Source organism: Condylostylus longicornis, unplaced genomic scaffold, assembly GCF_029603195.1.
Source record: "Condylostylus longicornis isolate FDR11 unplaced genomic scaffold, ASM2960319v2 ptg000031l, whole genome shotgun sequence".
Taxonomy (NCBI): Eukaryota; Metazoa; Arthropoda; class Insecta; order Diptera; family Dolichopodidae; genus Condylostylus; species Condylostylus longicornis.
Genome location: NW_026578000.1, coordinates 8,902,514 through 8,919,339, shown reverse-complemented (window position 1 = coordinate 8,919,339; position 16,826 = coordinate 8,902,514). Strand labels below are relative to the sequence as shown.

The following is a 16,826-nucleotide window of genomic DNA, read 5'->3' as shown; positions in this document are numbered from 1 at the left end:
TAGGATTTAAGTTTAAAAATGTATACATTTACGTCAAATAGACAGGAAAGCCGTGATTCACCTCTAATAACAAAATATTTCGTAAAATAGTGTATACATACTTAAATATAATGAAATTTCATGAATTTTTATTCTTTTCAATGTTTGAAACCATCACATTGTTGTGATTTTAATAGGCAAATAGAAATCAGAAGTTACAATGCTATAGTTTTCAGTTAGAGTAACAAAAAATTTAGTTAATCAGAATATTCGAAATAGATCTATTTGTGTAAAAATTTATAAAATATTTTATTAAACACTTTAAAGATTATGCACGAACACACGTGTATATTTAAATATTAACACGTAATGTTAATATTTTATCCATTTTTTACAGATGCCCTCTATAATTACGTGAATCTAATTTAACGAAATATAATTTTCTAGACAAAAGTACTTAAAGTCTTTGGCCTCGCCTCACATAAATGTTAATTTAAAATAATTTTTTTATAAATATATTTTTCTTTTTTTTTACAATTCAAATATAACGCAATTTAACTTAAAACTAATTTTTTAAAGTTAAATGTTTATTATTTGATTATTGTTTTACCAGAAAGGACACCAACCTATATAACATTGGCATAAATTTTCATTGTTAGTAGCTTGCAATATTAATAAGTCAACTTGCTGTTGTACTGAGATTGGTGAATTTTGTGTTGGAAAATCATTCCCCGTCAATTTTTGTTTAACACGATCAACAATCATTCTAGCCTTCTTGTTGGTTACCTCAGTTTGTTGGACTCCTCCAGTTCCACCACCAATACCAATCGGAGTTTGAACATCTCCGGTTAAATACTTTGTTTTAACATTTTGGTTGCTCATTAATAAATCAAAATGCTCTTCTTCACTTCCATTTAAACTATTCATGCCATTATTTGTATTAGCACCACCACCAACAACGCCACCGACTCCGGCACCACCAGCACCACCATCATTTTTCGAACGACGGTTTTTATCAGAATCTAGAAGTCTCCAATTTAATAAAGGATCATATACAAATGCTTCTAATACCGCCATCAAACTATCTTTATTTCGTCTTAAAACGATCATAACACTTTCACATGTTTTGCGATAAGTGCCTTCTATTCCAGTTACTTCCATCGCATTGATTAACATTCTTGTTAAACGGAAAGGAATTTTTTCTGGAAATTTCTCTCTAGTCATAGCCACTTCGAAACAATCACCAAAATCAATATGTAAAATTTTTCCGCTTAAACGATCTAACATTAAGTTCGATGGATGCCTATCACCTAATCCTAAGATATAACCCACCATTGACATAACTGCCAAAGATCGAGTGTAATTAGTGCGACGCTCAAACCATACTTCTGACGAAGGACTCTTAAGCCATAACAACTTCGCAAGATCATCACCTTTTGTATTTTCTAGAGCATTTTCAAATACTTCTACCTTTTGCATTAACGTTAAGTGATCGTAGTCAGGCGCAAGCCGTAACATAATACGATGTTCCAAATTTAAAAGTACTTTTTTCTTCTCTCTGTAGTCTTTGATTAAAGTATGAAGTGTATCACAATGTGGCACCCAACCAATTAAACCAGAATTTGTGCTTAAAGGAATAACAGCATAACGTTGTATTGTAAGATTGCGTCGAAATGTGTCAGGATCATGTAACAATAACGTATTAACTAGACTAAATAATTGCATGACTCTCTCATCTTGGCGCAAATCTTCGTGACCTTTTAATAAGAACATATAATCTTTTCCATTAGATCCGCGAATACATAATTTTCGAGGTCTTTGTTTTGATGTAATGACTTGAAGATTTGTTTTTATATGAGAAATTCGAATCAGCTCCTGTCCTGGATTATAAGATCCTGGAACAGCTAATTCAAGATCAGTGCAAGTCATGAGCTTAGGACTAACGTATGGCAATTCTAAAGAAGTAAGTTGTGGTAACTGTCTAGAAATTTTTCTAAACACATGATAATAAATATCCCAAGCTTGATCTAAGTCACGAATATTACCCGAATTTTTAAAATGTTGACACCACTCATAAGCATCGATTAATTCTCTTCCATATGCTTGACAAAATGAAGTTTCTTTAAGTGTTTGTGGACCCCTTTCTAGCATTGCGTGTAGAGGTTCTAATATATCAAACATTCCTTGAAAATTGCGTTCTCCAAAATATAATCTTGAGGCTTCCTCTAAACCTTCATGCCATTGCTCATGCCATAAAATTGCAACACGAATAAGTTCTTCAGAACACATCATCGCTTGTTCAACTAAAGAAGAAGAATGCTTTCTCATCGAATCTAAAATTTTATTGGCAGCAGTTTTTCTCGCAACTGATGCAGATTTTGAAGCAACGGTTAATGGATACACCAACGCTTGTGGATGAGATTTACCGATATCTATTAAAAGTTGATGTATTAATTGTCCAACCAAACTTCTGTGAGTGTCGATTCTTGCGATTAGTTGAGGAATCACTTGAAGCCACGTATTTATTTCTATCATTTTCATACCAACTAGTAATGCATCATACACCTCAGAATATTGTCCATAATCAAACCAAAGCGTAAGGAGACGCAGTGTATCTTGCAAGGAATTACCTTGAAGAAGATTGATGGATCTAAAAAATCCATCAACAGCTGGTACAGCATATTGAAGAATCACATTTCTTTCTTTTTGAATTCTTGCTTGTTCTGACAATGAAACTTGTTGATTTTGTAGTGCTTGTTTTTGTGCTTGAACAACTTTAAAATTCATATAGGCCCATGAATGCCAGGCCTTGTACCAATTAGGATCGTAAATTGTAGCCTTATCGTAACATTCTAATATACTTTGCACAGCAAGCGGATCTGTTATTCCTTGCAAATTATATTGCCACATTCCTAGTCTCATGTAACATCGCGCTAAAAGTCTCCGATCATCTTTTTTTATGTCATCTAAAGAACAATTTAGTTGAGAACTGAAAGCATTAACAAAACGACTTAGTTGCTTAAAGGCTCCTTCGACATCATTCGCCATTGCCATATGTTTTGTGTAAGCAAATGAAACTTGTGGGTGATTAATAGGAAGAGGTTCAACAGGATTTTCCGATGGATCTATTTCTAATAACATTGTTAAGGTCTTGTGCGATAATTTAAGTGATCCGCTTTTCCTACACAATGATGCATATTTTAACCAGGTATGAACATCTTCATGTGGGCTGACAACTAATGAATGTACTTGAATAACTTTTCGCCAATCTTCTACAGATCGTTGGCCCCCTTGCAACCTTTTCCACCACATTTCTTTAATAATATCCCTTCGTTCTGGAACTAATTTATACTGAATAACTTCTTCTAATTCCGCAAGCATTTGAACACAAACCATTGCACCATAAGCTCTTTCGTAAGATTCACCAGCCATAGCAGTCAGTTCGGTATCTAATAAATCTCTTGTCTCCTCGATCAATCGCTGCGCAGAAACAAAATCACCATAATGAACTGCTAAAACAGCACGATAAAAGCTACCATCTTGTGTATCTTCTGGAATACATTTAACATATTCCTGCATTCCTTCCCAATCTTGCAAGCCCCACGCAGCAACAGCAGCTAAATGCCCCGCACGCGATTGGCCATCTTCACCCAAAGTTTCCCATTCCTTTTTTGCTACTACCCCTAAAACGGACCAATCACCTAAAGCTTCCAAACATCGCATATGCCCTATACGGGATTCCAAATCATTTGGATCCCGTTTCAAATTATCCGTATAGTGATTTAAAGCTTGATCCCAATTATGAAGTTTTTCATACCAACGGCCTTGCAGATTTAGCTCGTTAACTGAGTTTCTATATGCTGAAAGTAACCCTTCTGCAGCTTCCTTCTGTTGTAGTTTGTTATTAATGAAAATCAATGTTTCAAAAACAGCGGAATTTTTTTCGACCAGGAATTCTTCTTCCTTATAATGCAAAGCTTTTGCATACGCCCGGCAAGCCATAGCGCGATTTCCAAGTAATTTCGGATCAAGGGGAATATTTTCCTTATCACAATGTTCCATAAATTCCGCGAGATTTAAAATTGTTTGTGTAATTTCGGGCATATCTTCGACTTCGAGAGCTTGCACTAAAGCTTGTGAAAGCTCTTTTTTGAATTCTTTTGGTAATTCTGTCCAGCACGATATAAAAGCAGCATTAAATAAGTCACGAAGCAACTTTGAATAGTTTTGTGCCAAAGTTTTACAAGATCTTAAAGCTGGGGATGGTGATTCTTTTAAAAGTCCTACAATCATAGATAAAAAATGTTAACAAATAATAAATTTAGTTTTTGTTAAAGTTTTACCTATGGATAACCTTTTCAACCATTCAGACCAATCCTCTTTACTGACTCTTCTAGTAGCTTTCCAAGTCATTTGTAAATCAGTCAGTGAAACTTTAAGTTGTTTTATAGTGTTGTCGCTGCATGTTAAGGATACATCATTGCTTTTATATTTAGCCTGGCGCAAGTGAAATTCGTCATCTAAACAAATTGTTGTATTGCTTTGAATTTTCGGAATTAATTTTTCATATTTGGAACATGTAATTTTATGCTTATTCATAACACGGTGAACTAAAGGTACAAAAACTATGTAATTTTTTCCAAGCTGTATAACAAGAGATCTTAGAGTTGACATCGCTTGTTCTCTTAAATCACTGTTATTATCTAAAACTCTTACAAGTGGATGAATTATTCTCGAAGAAAAATCCGTAAAATCTAAAATCCATGCCAAGTGATCAATAGTCTCCAAAGCAACCATTGAAACATGGTTTGGAACATCGGAGCCATCGAACAGCTTAACAATAGGAGGAACAATCAAATGTAAGTAGTCGTCTAAAGTATTTCCAAATTTTTGTAAGGCTTGTAGTAATTTTATTGTTACTGTTCGATCCTTAGAAGTATCATGTTGCAAAACTCGCAATATTTGAGGAATTAACTGCGATAAATAATGTTTGAATTCACAACCCAAAGCAATAGCAATCTTTTCGATTAAATTAATTAGTGTCGGTTGAAGCGGTGTATTAATAGTCCAAAATTCCTTAATCAATTTAAAAATATCTGACATATAGCTAATTATATGCTGTTTAACAATTTCAATCAGAGTAGATAGTTGTTGAAATAAAAATTCTCTCAAATTCATATCAGCAGTTCTAACATTTTCTAACAAATTTGGTAAAACTTGAGACAAATATGGAACACATTTGATTCCTAAACTTTGAAATATAAAAGTTACAGCTTGTACAACACTGGTATGATGTTGAACCAGAGTTGGATCTCTCAAAATACTCATTAATGTTGATATAGCTACAGCAGGATAGTATTCTTCTAACATATTTCCCATATTAACTAGCATTTCAGCAGAAGATATGTCTTGAGTCTCATCTGATTTAAAATCACTTAACGAAATCAGTATGTTATTTTTTTGACTATCTATTAACCCTTTATTCATTTTGTGCTTATACGGATCCATTGCACCAAGCAATCCTAAAACGCGTATTGTTTCCCGGCGTATACTTCGATTATGTTCGGTTTTCAAAAAATTTATTAGAATATCAATCAAAACTGGATATTTATGGTATGGAGAAACTACTCGTCCTGTTGCAGTAACTAAGTGGCCTAAAGTCCACAATGCAACTGATCGTTTATCAGGACTTCCCGAATCCGCTAACATTTCTAATAATATAGATAATAACTCGTCAGCCCATAATTCTAATTCGTTTGATCCGCCATTTACTTCACATAAGTCACCGATTGCTCGTAAAACATTAAGAATTACTCCAGGATTTGATTCTGGCTCTCTTAGCTTTGGTACAAGAATAGTAAGAATAGGTCGCATGTATGAGGAAATCAGTCTAAAATATATTTCAAAGTAACTAAAGGAAGAAAGCATAATATTATAAAAATATTAGTTACCTAGGTGTGCTTACTATTAAATGGTCAAGCATTTTAGCGCTCTGTTCCTTATTTCTGCTCATCCCCGAGTATTCCAATTCTGTTAGCAATTGAATTAATGTCTTTCTCAAACTTGGCATTACGTATGCTGCATTCATAATGGATAAGCGGCCAATAGTTACGATTGCATGTTCGCGAATTTCAAAAACTTCATCGTTTAACGTGACCAAAAGAGCACTTAGTGACTCAGGTTGCGCTAATTGGCTGTCAAAAGTTTCATCCAATGATCGTAAAACTTTTAGTCTTACATTACAATCAACATCAGTGATTCCTACAATTAGTAATTTTGTTAAGACGTGAGAAACCGTTTCCTTTAAAGTTTTTGTGTTCCCATTCTTAGGATCGGAATTTTGAATAGCCAATTTTAGTAAACGAGTGCACGTCTGCACAGATTCTAGTCGAATTTCCTGTTGCTCATGACTAATAAAATGATCAGCACAGCGTTGTACAAAATCTAACATAGAATTGTCTTCGAAGTTGAAACTACCTAAAGTCTTAAGAGCTAGAACTGTCGTCGCAGTGTCGTATTGTGATTCTGTTATAGAAAGGGAAGTTAATTGAGCCGATAAACCATGTTTTGGAGTACCTATTATGGGTACTGATTTATTCATCAAAACTTGGGAAAGCATGTTAATTAATCCATCGGAAATTTTCTTTTTAACATGTGGAACATTTTCTGCCAATTCACGTAAGCAAACTGTTAAAGACGGCGACAAGCCAGTGGCAAACATTGGTTCTAAAATTTCTGAAATATCTGCTGTTATTCCAGATTTTACAGCATGCCCTAATAACGTAATACAAAAAAATACAGCCGGATCTGTTGGAGTTTTTCTCTTGCTTGAAGCATCTTTCGACGGTAAGGCTGATTTGATTAATTCCATCACAGTTTTCAAATGCCGATCAATATCTCTCTCAACTGCCACAGCTAAAAAGCCAAGTGTAATGTAAGCTGAGTTTTTATCCTTTTCTTTCCCTTTTAAAATATTTAATAAGTATACTATAGTTGAATTTAAATATTTTCTGACAAATGTGTCTCGGTTGAAGGCAGCTAGGCGTGGTAAAATTTGTAATAAACTTTGTTGAACATGCAAAGATCTTGTTGCACGTTGTTCCATAATTTTATCGCATATATCGATATATCTTTCAGTTAAGATTTGTCTACTATTGGCAGATTCTTGCATTACGGTCTCATGTAATTTCATAGAAAAATGTTCTGTATCGAATCGATAAGTTGAAACATGCGGTACATGCGTCATAGCATTTATTTTCTCAATGAAAGGGGCTTTCAAGCGTGGCATAATACCAGCTGATGGTGTAGAAGGCTGTAAACTTTCTGCTTGTGAGATCTTTCGGCGATCTGGTTGAAGGTTTCTCAAAGCATGAAATTTCTTTTCCCAATGTGCATTAGAACAGCGAAAGAGCTCATTAAATACTATCAAGCCTCCATGAACACGGTCATCTTTATTAACACCCTTAACTGCTGGGTCAAATGTAAACATTTTCATAGCTTCTTCATAGCACTGCATGTACCATTGAGGTCGACTAGTTTGTTTAGTATTTTCACGTTGGGATGTTACAATCAAGGCAGCGCTCAAAGCTTCTCCAGCCGATTCTCTAATTCCAGGTTTGGGATCAATAATGGCATTGAAAATATTGTCAAAAAAACGGGACATCGATTGGTAAAAATATGTCGGCATAGCTAATGCCAATTCTCTTAAAATTAACACGGAAGCATGACGCCGGTACTGAAAGGGTTGTATCATGTAATAACGTATATTTTTTTTAATTTGACAACTTGTACCTCATTTCTGTCCTCCGTAAGCCACTCAAATGCCCTTTTAATGTCAAATTCAAAGGAATCGGCCCCTTTCGATCCTGGTAATAAGGCTAGTTTAACTAAAGATTTAGCTGCCATCTCCATTACAGTAACATCGTTTGAAGGTAATAAACTTCTCAAATTATTAGAATAACGTGATATACGAGTTGTTGTATTCACAACATCTCCACTAATGAGGCACACTTAATAAAAATGTTTTATTTTTAGTTTTTGCTGTATAGAACCTAATTTAACTTACTTATTGCTAACACTCCTCCTTTTTTTTCATAAACGTCTGAACTTGAACACATGTGAAATATATGATGATTAAAATCATCGAAAAATTGTACCAATTCTTCTGATGACATTTCACGAAGCTCAGTTTTCACATACATGAGCAAGTCTTGAGTAGTTTTATTTTGCAGTTCTCTTTGACGGGACTTAAGCCCCGACACAAATTGTTGAACTATGGCAGATGAAGACATTTTTCTTTGATTTAATTACTTCTTCTTTGAAAGAAATTATTCTTCCCAAAAACTTTTCATGAAATGTGCATACAATATTATTTCAGAGCATAAAAATTTTATCCATTTTCTGTAAGTGTTATAATATTTATATCTAACAATGTTCACTGTTACACATAAAATATTTAAATGTTAAAAATAAGAAAAAAATTCGCGTTTTTCACTAAAATATTTATTATTTTTATTTTTATAAAAAAAGTTTAGTTAAAGCGATATCCCGAAGCTTGTTTTTTTTTTTAATTTAATATGTCATTTTGACAATTTAGTACTATGCAACTACAGTGCAGTATTAAGGCAGTTCCGCATTATTTGTTGTTGAAAACTTTATATGTATTTCAATTTACACCATATACAGAAATCTCTAATCAAAACATTAAGTATACGAAATATATGCACAAGACATTCTTCTCTCCCGAATTTTTTCACGGAGCTTCATTTTTTCTGATTAACAAGGAATAAAACATCTTTAAATACGCCAACATTCATGTCATTTTTTTATTTACATTTTATTTGTATTTCTTTTATAAAGAAATAAATAAAAAAATTGAAATTTATTTCTTTTTCATAAAAAGAAGATATAAGACTGTTATTGCTTCATAACAAATTTGATTTATGTTTTAAAATAGATTAAATTATATATCTAATTCTGTTATAATTTTAGTTCGATATAAATTTGTAAACGTAAAATGGGATTTCAAAATTTAAATATATTGGAAAATTTATAGTTAAATTTTGGCATAGCAAAAATTTCAGTAATTTTTCCGGTCAGCCGTGGCTTAAACGGTAATATTTACAATAAAAGTGCAACTAATGTAAACTCACCACATATTGTACATGTTTTTCTAATAAAATTGTCTAAAGTCCTTCTGTCATTTTTTTAGTAAACAAAACAACGTGGTGGCCATTTAAATCAGTTCAAATTCTTATTCTAAATTTATAATTTTTTAAAATGGGTAAAACAAAAAAAAACCGCCCTCATAAAAAAAAAAATAATCCTATTGGTATTCCAAGTGTGAAAGAATTTGAGGAATTCGACGATAGTGATTTGGAATCCCATTCACCTATTCAAGCAATCATAGGTAACTTGATGTGTATACATACTTATGTATATATATTTATTTATATTTATACATTTCATACAACTTCTTTTTTTCATTATCTTATTACATATTGTAACTAGATGGACTGCAATCAGGAAATGATGACAAGCTAAATGCATTACAAAATTTAGCAGTAATATCTTTGAATATGGAAAAGGTTAAATTAATTTGTCAAAGTGATATTGCAAGAATTGCGGCTCCACTTTTGTTAGTGTTATAGAACTGGTTTCCGAAAACCATTTTCAGAACGGTTTATTTTTCAGGTTCGATCCAAATGATGAAGTACGTAATGCAGCAGCTGGAGCTTTAAGAAATTTATCTGTTTGCAGTATTGAAGTTTGTGAATTCCTTGTAGAACAAGATGTTATGACTCCTCTTTTGGCTTTACTGAGTAAATATGCTGCGAATTCTTGGATACCCAAATTTGATCCAGAGTTAAAAAATCAAATGGATATCAAATCTGATACGTTTTTGCAATCTGTAAATTTATTGTGGAATCTTTGTGAAAGTACCTCTGTGGCTTTAGATAATTTTAATCAAACACAACTATTGAACAGTTTCATACGTTGCTTAGATTACAATATTTATGGCCTTGAAATTGCTATAGGAGTTGCACAGTGTATTTTAGTAATTTCAGAAGATAATCGGAACACTTGGACAATATTGATGGAATATTTTGTACCACAAGCAATGAATGCATTAAATAATCTAGATGAAGATTTTCAGCATGTTATGTTAAGAACCGTGCTTGCTGCAATTTTATCTAATATTCCAGCAGTAGCTGCAGCAAATTCTAATTTAATCTTGACGACTCTTTCCAAAACACTCAATTTTAGTCATAAGTATTAAAATCCGTACCTATTATTTCGAATTTTTCCCAGCCTAGTTATTTTGCACTTTCAGAGAAATTTTGAACAGAATAAGCAGTACACTGCCTCTAGAAAAAAAAGACGATTTTTCCGAAATTAATGAAAATTTCATAGAAGGTAAATTTATATTTATGTAATACTTTAAATTTTTAATTTGAATACGCTTTTAAGAGGAAACTGCTGCGGAAGCAAATTTAAGACATCGCAAAATGGATTTACCGTCGGACATTGAAATTGAAATTAAAAATGTTGGATTGTTATTAGAAGCTCAACGTATTGCTGCCGAGACTATATCTAATCTATGTTCTCAGGAAGATGAAGGTATGACAATAGCGTTTTAATAAATTAAATTTTAGACAATTATATTGCTTTAGAATGGGTGGATGAGGACGAGTCTGATAATGAAATGGTTCATGACTATGACGTATCAAATCATAGTAGCTCTACAAACTTACAAAATATAGACAAGATCCCAGTAGAAATTCTGGAAGCAGTAAAATCCTTAGGTTTGGTTGAACAGGTTAGGAATTTTATTTACAAAGTAATGTGTTGTAAAAAAATAAAAATTTTAATTAAAGCTGTGGTTGAGAGTACAGACTTTAGCCGATAACGTTTTTCATATACTACGAGAATCAGCTCCAAATCTTTTGAAGAAGTATACATACTAAAATGAAAAATCCTTATTTTTTAAAGTTTTATTTTGAATTCATAAATTTATTATTTTAGATTCAAAAGCTTAAGAATTTCTGCTCTACTTTGTTTACAAAACCTTTGCAATTGCTTGTCTACAGAAGATTTAGGGGGGGCAGATGCCATTTACAATGTTTGGGTTGAAATTGGGCAACAAGTGTTTCAAGGACCACAAGACCCTCTTGTTTTAGAGCCCGCCACTTCCTTAATGCGTTCAACTCTAGAACATTTGAAATCTAGGCCAGACTTATTTGAAAAAATGACTGAAAATGATTTGCAAATGATATTAAAAGGTTTACACAATTGCACAATGTCTGAAATTAGAGCGAATTGGATAAGAATGCTAGGCATTCTAGGATGTTTGTTGCCCGAAGTTTTAGTTAAGTTAATAATGGCATTTATTCTGGACACTTGCCAAAATGAATATGACGTTTGGACAATATCTGAAGGCTTGGATGCTTTCATGGATATGTTTGAAAACAACGACTGGCATAATATTTTGCAAGAATTAAATATTTTACAAAAAACTAAGGAATTCGAAAGAGTTCTGAGGAATAAAGTAATTATTTACATATATTATAACTATCTGCATATTTAATTAATGACATAATGTTTCTATAACAATTTATTCACAGATGAGACAACAAAAACGTGATTTGAAAGATCGATACCCTGCTGTACAAACGGTACGAAGCAATCTCCAAAGATTTAATAAATATCTTGAGAAAGAAATGAGCAAACTTTCTTGAATCAAAAAATAAAAATACCAACGTAATTGTAAGAATCGATTTCAATAGTTATTTTATATAAAATATAATATTATACTTTAATATGAAAGAAAAAAACCTACATATTTATATACATATATATGTACAAATACAATATTTGTTAACAAAATAGTAATGAGATTATTCGTTTAAAAATATGTGCAAAATTACTTACCCTTATAATTAATGTTCACCTGCGAATTGACTTAGGTGAGTTCTTTGTTGATTCAAAAGCTTTAATAGCAAGTTAGGTATTACAAAAAGTTTATTTGGTAAGAACCAATTATTCAACAAAAGTAAACAAACCGAACTCTATTGGAAAGGAAAAATTAAAATACCTACATGCATAAAGAAATATTTAATTAAACAAACAATATTAACTTATGTATGTTCATGTAATGTGAACTGATATCGTATAATGTAGATATTTTATATCCGGCAATATTCGGTAAAAAACATGTATAACGGTAATGAAAAAAAATTCTGGATCGCCAAGACCCCAACTTCAATAAACTCGACAAACAGCTGGTAGCGAAAAACTCATTTTCCTTTTTTAGGTGACCAGCCGTCTTCAGCTAATGGAAAATGATTGCAAAAATTTTTTTTGCACCGTTTGCTAATCGAAAACTATTAAAAATAGTTCCATTGAAAGGTCCCTTCAAAAAACAAAAAATAAATTTAAACTCATTTAAATTTATTTTTAACAATTATGCAAAGTATCGAATATTCTTGGATCCTCTCGTTTATCTTACTGTGTAGCAGAGTTATACATGTATGTATGTTGATATTGTAAAACTCTGGCTAGTTTAAAATGTAACAGTTAATGTATAAAAATCTCAAAAATTATACATATTGTATGTATGCAAGTTAATTTAGTTAAATTTAAATTTCTGTCCCGTAAAGTGGCCAACTAATTAAATCTTTCATCATTTCTGCTATTAAAAAATTGTGCTTAATAATACATGTTTTAAAATCATATTAATCAATAGAAAAAAATTAATCTGAAATAAGCATAAAGAAAAAGTTATTTTTTATTAAGCCTCACACGAATTTAATAATTAGTAAGAACAAAATAAATTCATACATAGTAAAATACTCTGGCTCACTTATTTAAAAGGAAATAATGTAAGTTGTATGTACGTACATATGTACATATATGGAATATGTACAATATGTATTATGGAATTTTCTGAATAAGTTCCCGTAATGGAATTTTTTTTTTCGTTTAGCAAACTGCAAAGTGATATAAAATTAATATTATTTCAGAGTTATATTTATAATGTTTAAACCGGGTGGATATTAAGTTATGGGTGTTTCATTGTAGAAATAAATTAGCTCGGGGAGTTTTTGCGTATCTAATTAATCTATTTTATTAAGTACATGTTAATTTTCAGAGTATTTCCCTCCAGAAAAATGAAAGGATATGGTGCAATGCATTTAATCAATAAAACTTATACCAATAAAGCGAAATAAATGTAATGTAATATAAATGTCAGTTAGAAATGCGTGATAAAACTGTGATAAAACTGTCAAAATGAGCAAATGTCCGTAACTTGACAAAACAATATCAAGTATATCTGTCAGCTGTGGTTCGTAATGAACAGATTTACATAACGCTACATATATGTACATACATACACTATATAAAAGATAAATCAGCTGGTTTCTAATAATTTTGATTAAAAGTTAGTTAAAACCTGCATGTTTAGCACATGCATATGTAAATTATTAACATTATAGAAACCTACATAGATTGTGTTGGATTCTGTAGATTTGAACATAAATAAAAATTTATATTTATTACAGATAATATAAGCGTAGCATAATAATTTTAAGGTTGTATTGCTGAAATAATTAAAATTTATCCTCTAACTTTCGTTTTTGGAACAGTTATTTTGGAATATAATTGGAATTTAATAAATTATATTTTAATACATATGTATTTTCAAATTTCAAGAAAGTCTAGAAATTTAAAATGGCAAGAGCTCTAACATTTGTTACCGGAAATGCTAAAAAACTTCAAGAACTAATTGCCATATTGGGACCTGATTTTCCTAGGAAATTAGAATCAAGAAAAATTGATTTACCCGAATTGCAAGGTAAGACCTTCCATAAACTTCATTAATGTGCATGTGCAATCGTTTCAGGTGAAATTGATGAAATATGTAAAAAAAAATGCAAGGAAGCAGTACAAAAAGTAAAAGGTCCTGTGTTGGTTGAAGATACATGTTTATGCTTCAATTCTTTAAAAGGGTTACCTGGGCCATATATCAAGTGGTTTTTGGAACGTCTCGGACCAGAGGGTTTATTTAAGATGCTTGAAGGGTGGGATGATAAATCTGCCCAAGCAGTGTGTACCATAGCTTACTGTGAGAGTGAAAATGATGATGTAATTTTATTTCAAGGTAAAACACTTCATATGCTCAATTTTACTGTAATCAAGAAAAATTATAAAATATAGGAAGAACTAATGGAGAGATAGTATATCCTCGAGGTCCTAGAGATTTCGGATGGGATCCGTGCTTTCAACCTGAAGGTTACGAACAAACATACGCTGAAATGTCAAAAGAAGAAAAGAATAAAATATCGCACAGGTTTAGGGCGCTAGATAAATTAAAAGAACATTTCGAATCTGAGGTCGAAAGAAAGAAAATAAAAATTAAATAATAACTTCCAATAAAATGATTTATATCCTAAGTGCAGTAATTTATTTAGAATTTTGTACGAACTACACAATTTTTGCACCTTTCAAACACACATTCGTTTTAAAACTTATATTTAACTCGGATTAGACGTGTTTTTACTGAAATATTTATACTTAGGAATAAAAAGAACGCTAGATAAAATCTAAACTATGTATTATCGATAAATTTTGAAACGGAATTCTCCTAATCAACTTTTTTGGATTTTCCTTTTGTTTTTCCACCTTTTTGTTGAGTTTTTGTTGCTTGTTTCTTCTGTTTTGGTACTTTTTTGTTCCAATATAATAGTATTTGACTTGCAATAATGCCGTTAGCTAATGATGATACTGAATACAAAAGGACAACGAGATTATCTCCAGTTTCTTGAACTGATGTAAAAACTCTCGCTAAAGAACCAGCTAAAAGCATGAAACATGTTGCAGCTGAAAGTTGTCCGGTACTTTTATTTTTGAAATTAGTGTATGCTTGAGATAACTAGGAGAGTATTTTTTAATAAGTATATTTTTTTTAATTCGAGATTTATTACCTTGCCTACTAGCAGTATTGGTATATTACAACACTGAGCAGCCCATAAATATTCAATAGGTGTCAATCCACCCATTAAAGCATAGCAAATTCCACCATACAGGACAGTAAATATGATAGATTTTAAAGCCGATCCTCCATAGTAATATACCAATATAGCAATAATTGCAGTTTGTGCGGCCAAAGCTAAGCAAAAACAAAGGTATGTAATTTTAACTGTTAAAATACTTTTAATTTAAGTACATACAAGTGTTATCGCCCCATGAACTAAAAGGAAATTTGCTCACAAAACTGTACGACATATTAAACGTGATAGCCGCTAAATCTAGTAGGACGCTAAAAATGTTGATGCCCTCTGCACTTTTGCTGTTTAAAATTTTTAAAATTTGTGGAATTTTGACTAGAATCGAGCCGGCAATAATTGCAAAACCAAGGCATTTCGAAAGTACAGCTTTTCCGCATTCCACTAAAAAATATATAGTTTATAGATAACCCGCACTTTAACCTTAATTACTTATCTAGTTTACCATCCGCAAAATCTTTTTCAATGAAATATTTGTCGTAACATTCTGTCGATAATACGTGTAATAAATATGGCTTTAAGTTTTCTAGTTGTAGAAAATTTTCCATTTTGAAATTATAACTCTTGTATATATTACACCTTCCGGAAATAAATAATAGGTTTTAAAGAAATTTCCACTATCTCATTAATAATCTAATAAGGAGTGCTTGATAGTTGCTATAAAGCCGATATGTTGGTTTGTAACCTATTAATTATACTTGACGTTTATGATAATTCACAGTCATAAATATTCATTACCATTCGAGAACATTTCACATGCACGCAAATAATCGGAGTCTGGAGCAAATTCACGAAGTAAGACACATTGTTTACATAGATGACAATGTTTAAAATTTAATCTGAGTCTGCAGTAAGTGGTATATGTAAGCACTGCTTGGCATCAGGCTTTGTTTGACGGCAAATAATAGAAAAAACTGTGTACTCACATTAGATTTTCTGTCAAATTTTTAAAACTAAATTGGCGATAATGAATCGCAAATTTTGACGTAAAATCGAGCTCCATTACACAATTTTATTTAAATATATAAACGGTCGTAAAACTTTGTCCTAGATTTAATCTTAAACTTTATCGTATGTGTAAAATTCACTAAAAACTTGCTAGCGTTTTCATTTTCAAGCTCAGTTTATGAATCTAATCAAGCGTTCTTTCGTGAGACAAAAATTAAAAAACAACTCAGTTAAAATTTAATATAAGTAAATTGAGTGAAATATATAAGTAACTTAATAACTAGATAAAAAACTAACTTTGCTAAGTTGCTTGAGTTCATCAGACGGGTGGGTCTTGAGCGTGTGTTGTAAGGCATGCCCCGCACTTGGATGGGGACGCACAATAGATACTTATACATGATCGCGGTGCAATGTTGCCCCGTTGTACAAATCTACAATCGAACTATGCTATTTTCTTTAATAACGTCATAACACATGCTAAAATTAGGAAAACTTGACCAGTTAATTAAATTAATCTTGATAAACGCACTCATGAGACAAAGCTTAATATTTTACTGAGACAATTTTACTGATTTTAGTGAAGAAGTCTACTTAGTTGTTAGAGCGTGTTAAGTAAAAAAAAATTTTTTTTTAAAAAAAAATCTTTGTTAAGTAAAAAAAAATTTATATTATGAGAGCCCTGATTTTAGAAATTAATACGTAGAGTTTCTTTTGTAATAAATGAAAACACATTTCATACATATGTTATGTACTAAAAAATTAGCATAATTAATGGGTATGGACTACTTCTTCTTTTACTTCAGGCATTGAATCTGGTCAGATTTATATTCATCA

The 16,826-nt window shown here is 31.6% G+C and overlaps 4 protein-coding genes across 7 annotated transcripts; 2 read left to right on the top strand and 2 right to left on the bottom strand.

Annotated features, from left to right (window-relative positions):
• Positions 1-478: 478 nt before the first annotated feature.
• Positions 479-12,380, bottom strand: LOC129608342 (serine/threonine-protein kinase Tor). 3 transcript variants are annotated; one of them, XM_055519810.1, is made up of 8 exons: positions 12,117-12,380; positions 11,911-12,047; positions 10,268-10,346; positions 8,045-8,379; positions 7,771-7,988; positions 5,931-7,714; positions 4,323-5,869; positions 479-4,262 (listed from the first exon to the last, which is right to left on the bottom strand). In XM_055519810.1, the coding sequence occupies exons 4-8, from the start codon at positions 8,268-8,270 to the stop codon at positions 586-588; spliced, it is 7,452 nt and encodes a 2,483-aa protein (XP_055375785.1). In that variant the 5' UTR covers positions 8,271-8,379; positions 10,268-10,346; positions 11,911-12,047; positions 12,117-12,380; the 3' UTR covers positions 479-585. The 3 variants fall into 3 exon arrangements, with proteins under 3 accessions (XP_055375785.1, XP_055375787.1, XP_055375786.1); XM_055519812.1 differs by having other exon boundaries at positions 11,911-12,380; XM_055519811.1 differs by lacking the exon at positions 10,268-10,346.
• Positions 8,941-11,852, top strand: LOC129608343 (HEAT repeat-containing protein 3). The gene is made up of 9 exons (XM_055519813.1): positions 8,941-9,388; positions 9,490-9,616; positions 9,673-10,251; positions 10,313-10,395; positions 10,450-10,599; positions 10,653-10,798; positions 10,857-10,933; positions 11,005-11,527; positions 11,604-11,852. The coding sequence occupies exons 1-9, from the start codon at positions 9,259-9,261 to the stop codon at positions 11,715-11,717; spliced, it is 1,929 nt and encodes a 642-aa protein (XP_055375788.1). The 5' UTR covers positions 8,941-9,258; the 3' UTR covers positions 11,718-11,852.
• A 945-nt stretch (positions 12,381-13,325) lies between the features above and the next one.
• On the top strand, positions 13,326-14,564 carry LOC129608308 (inosine triphosphate pyrophosphatase). Of its 2 annotated transcripts, XM_055519744.1 has the most exons (4): positions 13,326-13,571; positions 13,693-13,834; positions 13,883-14,140; positions 14,197-14,564. In XM_055519744.1, the coding sequence occupies exons 2-4, from the start codon at positions 13,711-13,713 to the stop codon at positions 14,400-14,402; spliced, it is 588 nt and encodes a 195-aa protein (XP_055375719.1). In that variant the 5' UTR covers positions 13,326-13,571; positions 13,693-13,710; the 3' UTR covers positions 14,403-14,564. The 2 variants fall into 2 exon arrangements, with proteins under 2 accessions (XP_055375719.1, XP_055375718.1); XM_055519743.1 differs by having other exon boundaries at positions 13,327-13,834.
• Positions 14,565-14,576: 12 nt separating this feature from the next.
• Positions 14,577-15,734, bottom strand: LOC129608307 (mannose-P-dolichol utilization defect 1 protein homolog). The gene is made up of 4 exons (XM_055519742.1): positions 15,490-15,734; positions 15,210-15,428; positions 14,964-15,148; positions 14,577-14,911 (listed from the first exon to the last, which is right to left on the bottom strand). The coding sequence occupies exons 1-4, from the start codon at positions 15,590-15,592 to the stop codon at positions 14,624-14,626; spliced, it is 795 nt and encodes a 264-aa protein (XP_055375717.1). The 5' UTR covers positions 15,593-15,734; the 3' UTR covers positions 14,577-14,623.
• Positions 15,735-16,826: the final 1,092 nt, after the last annotated feature.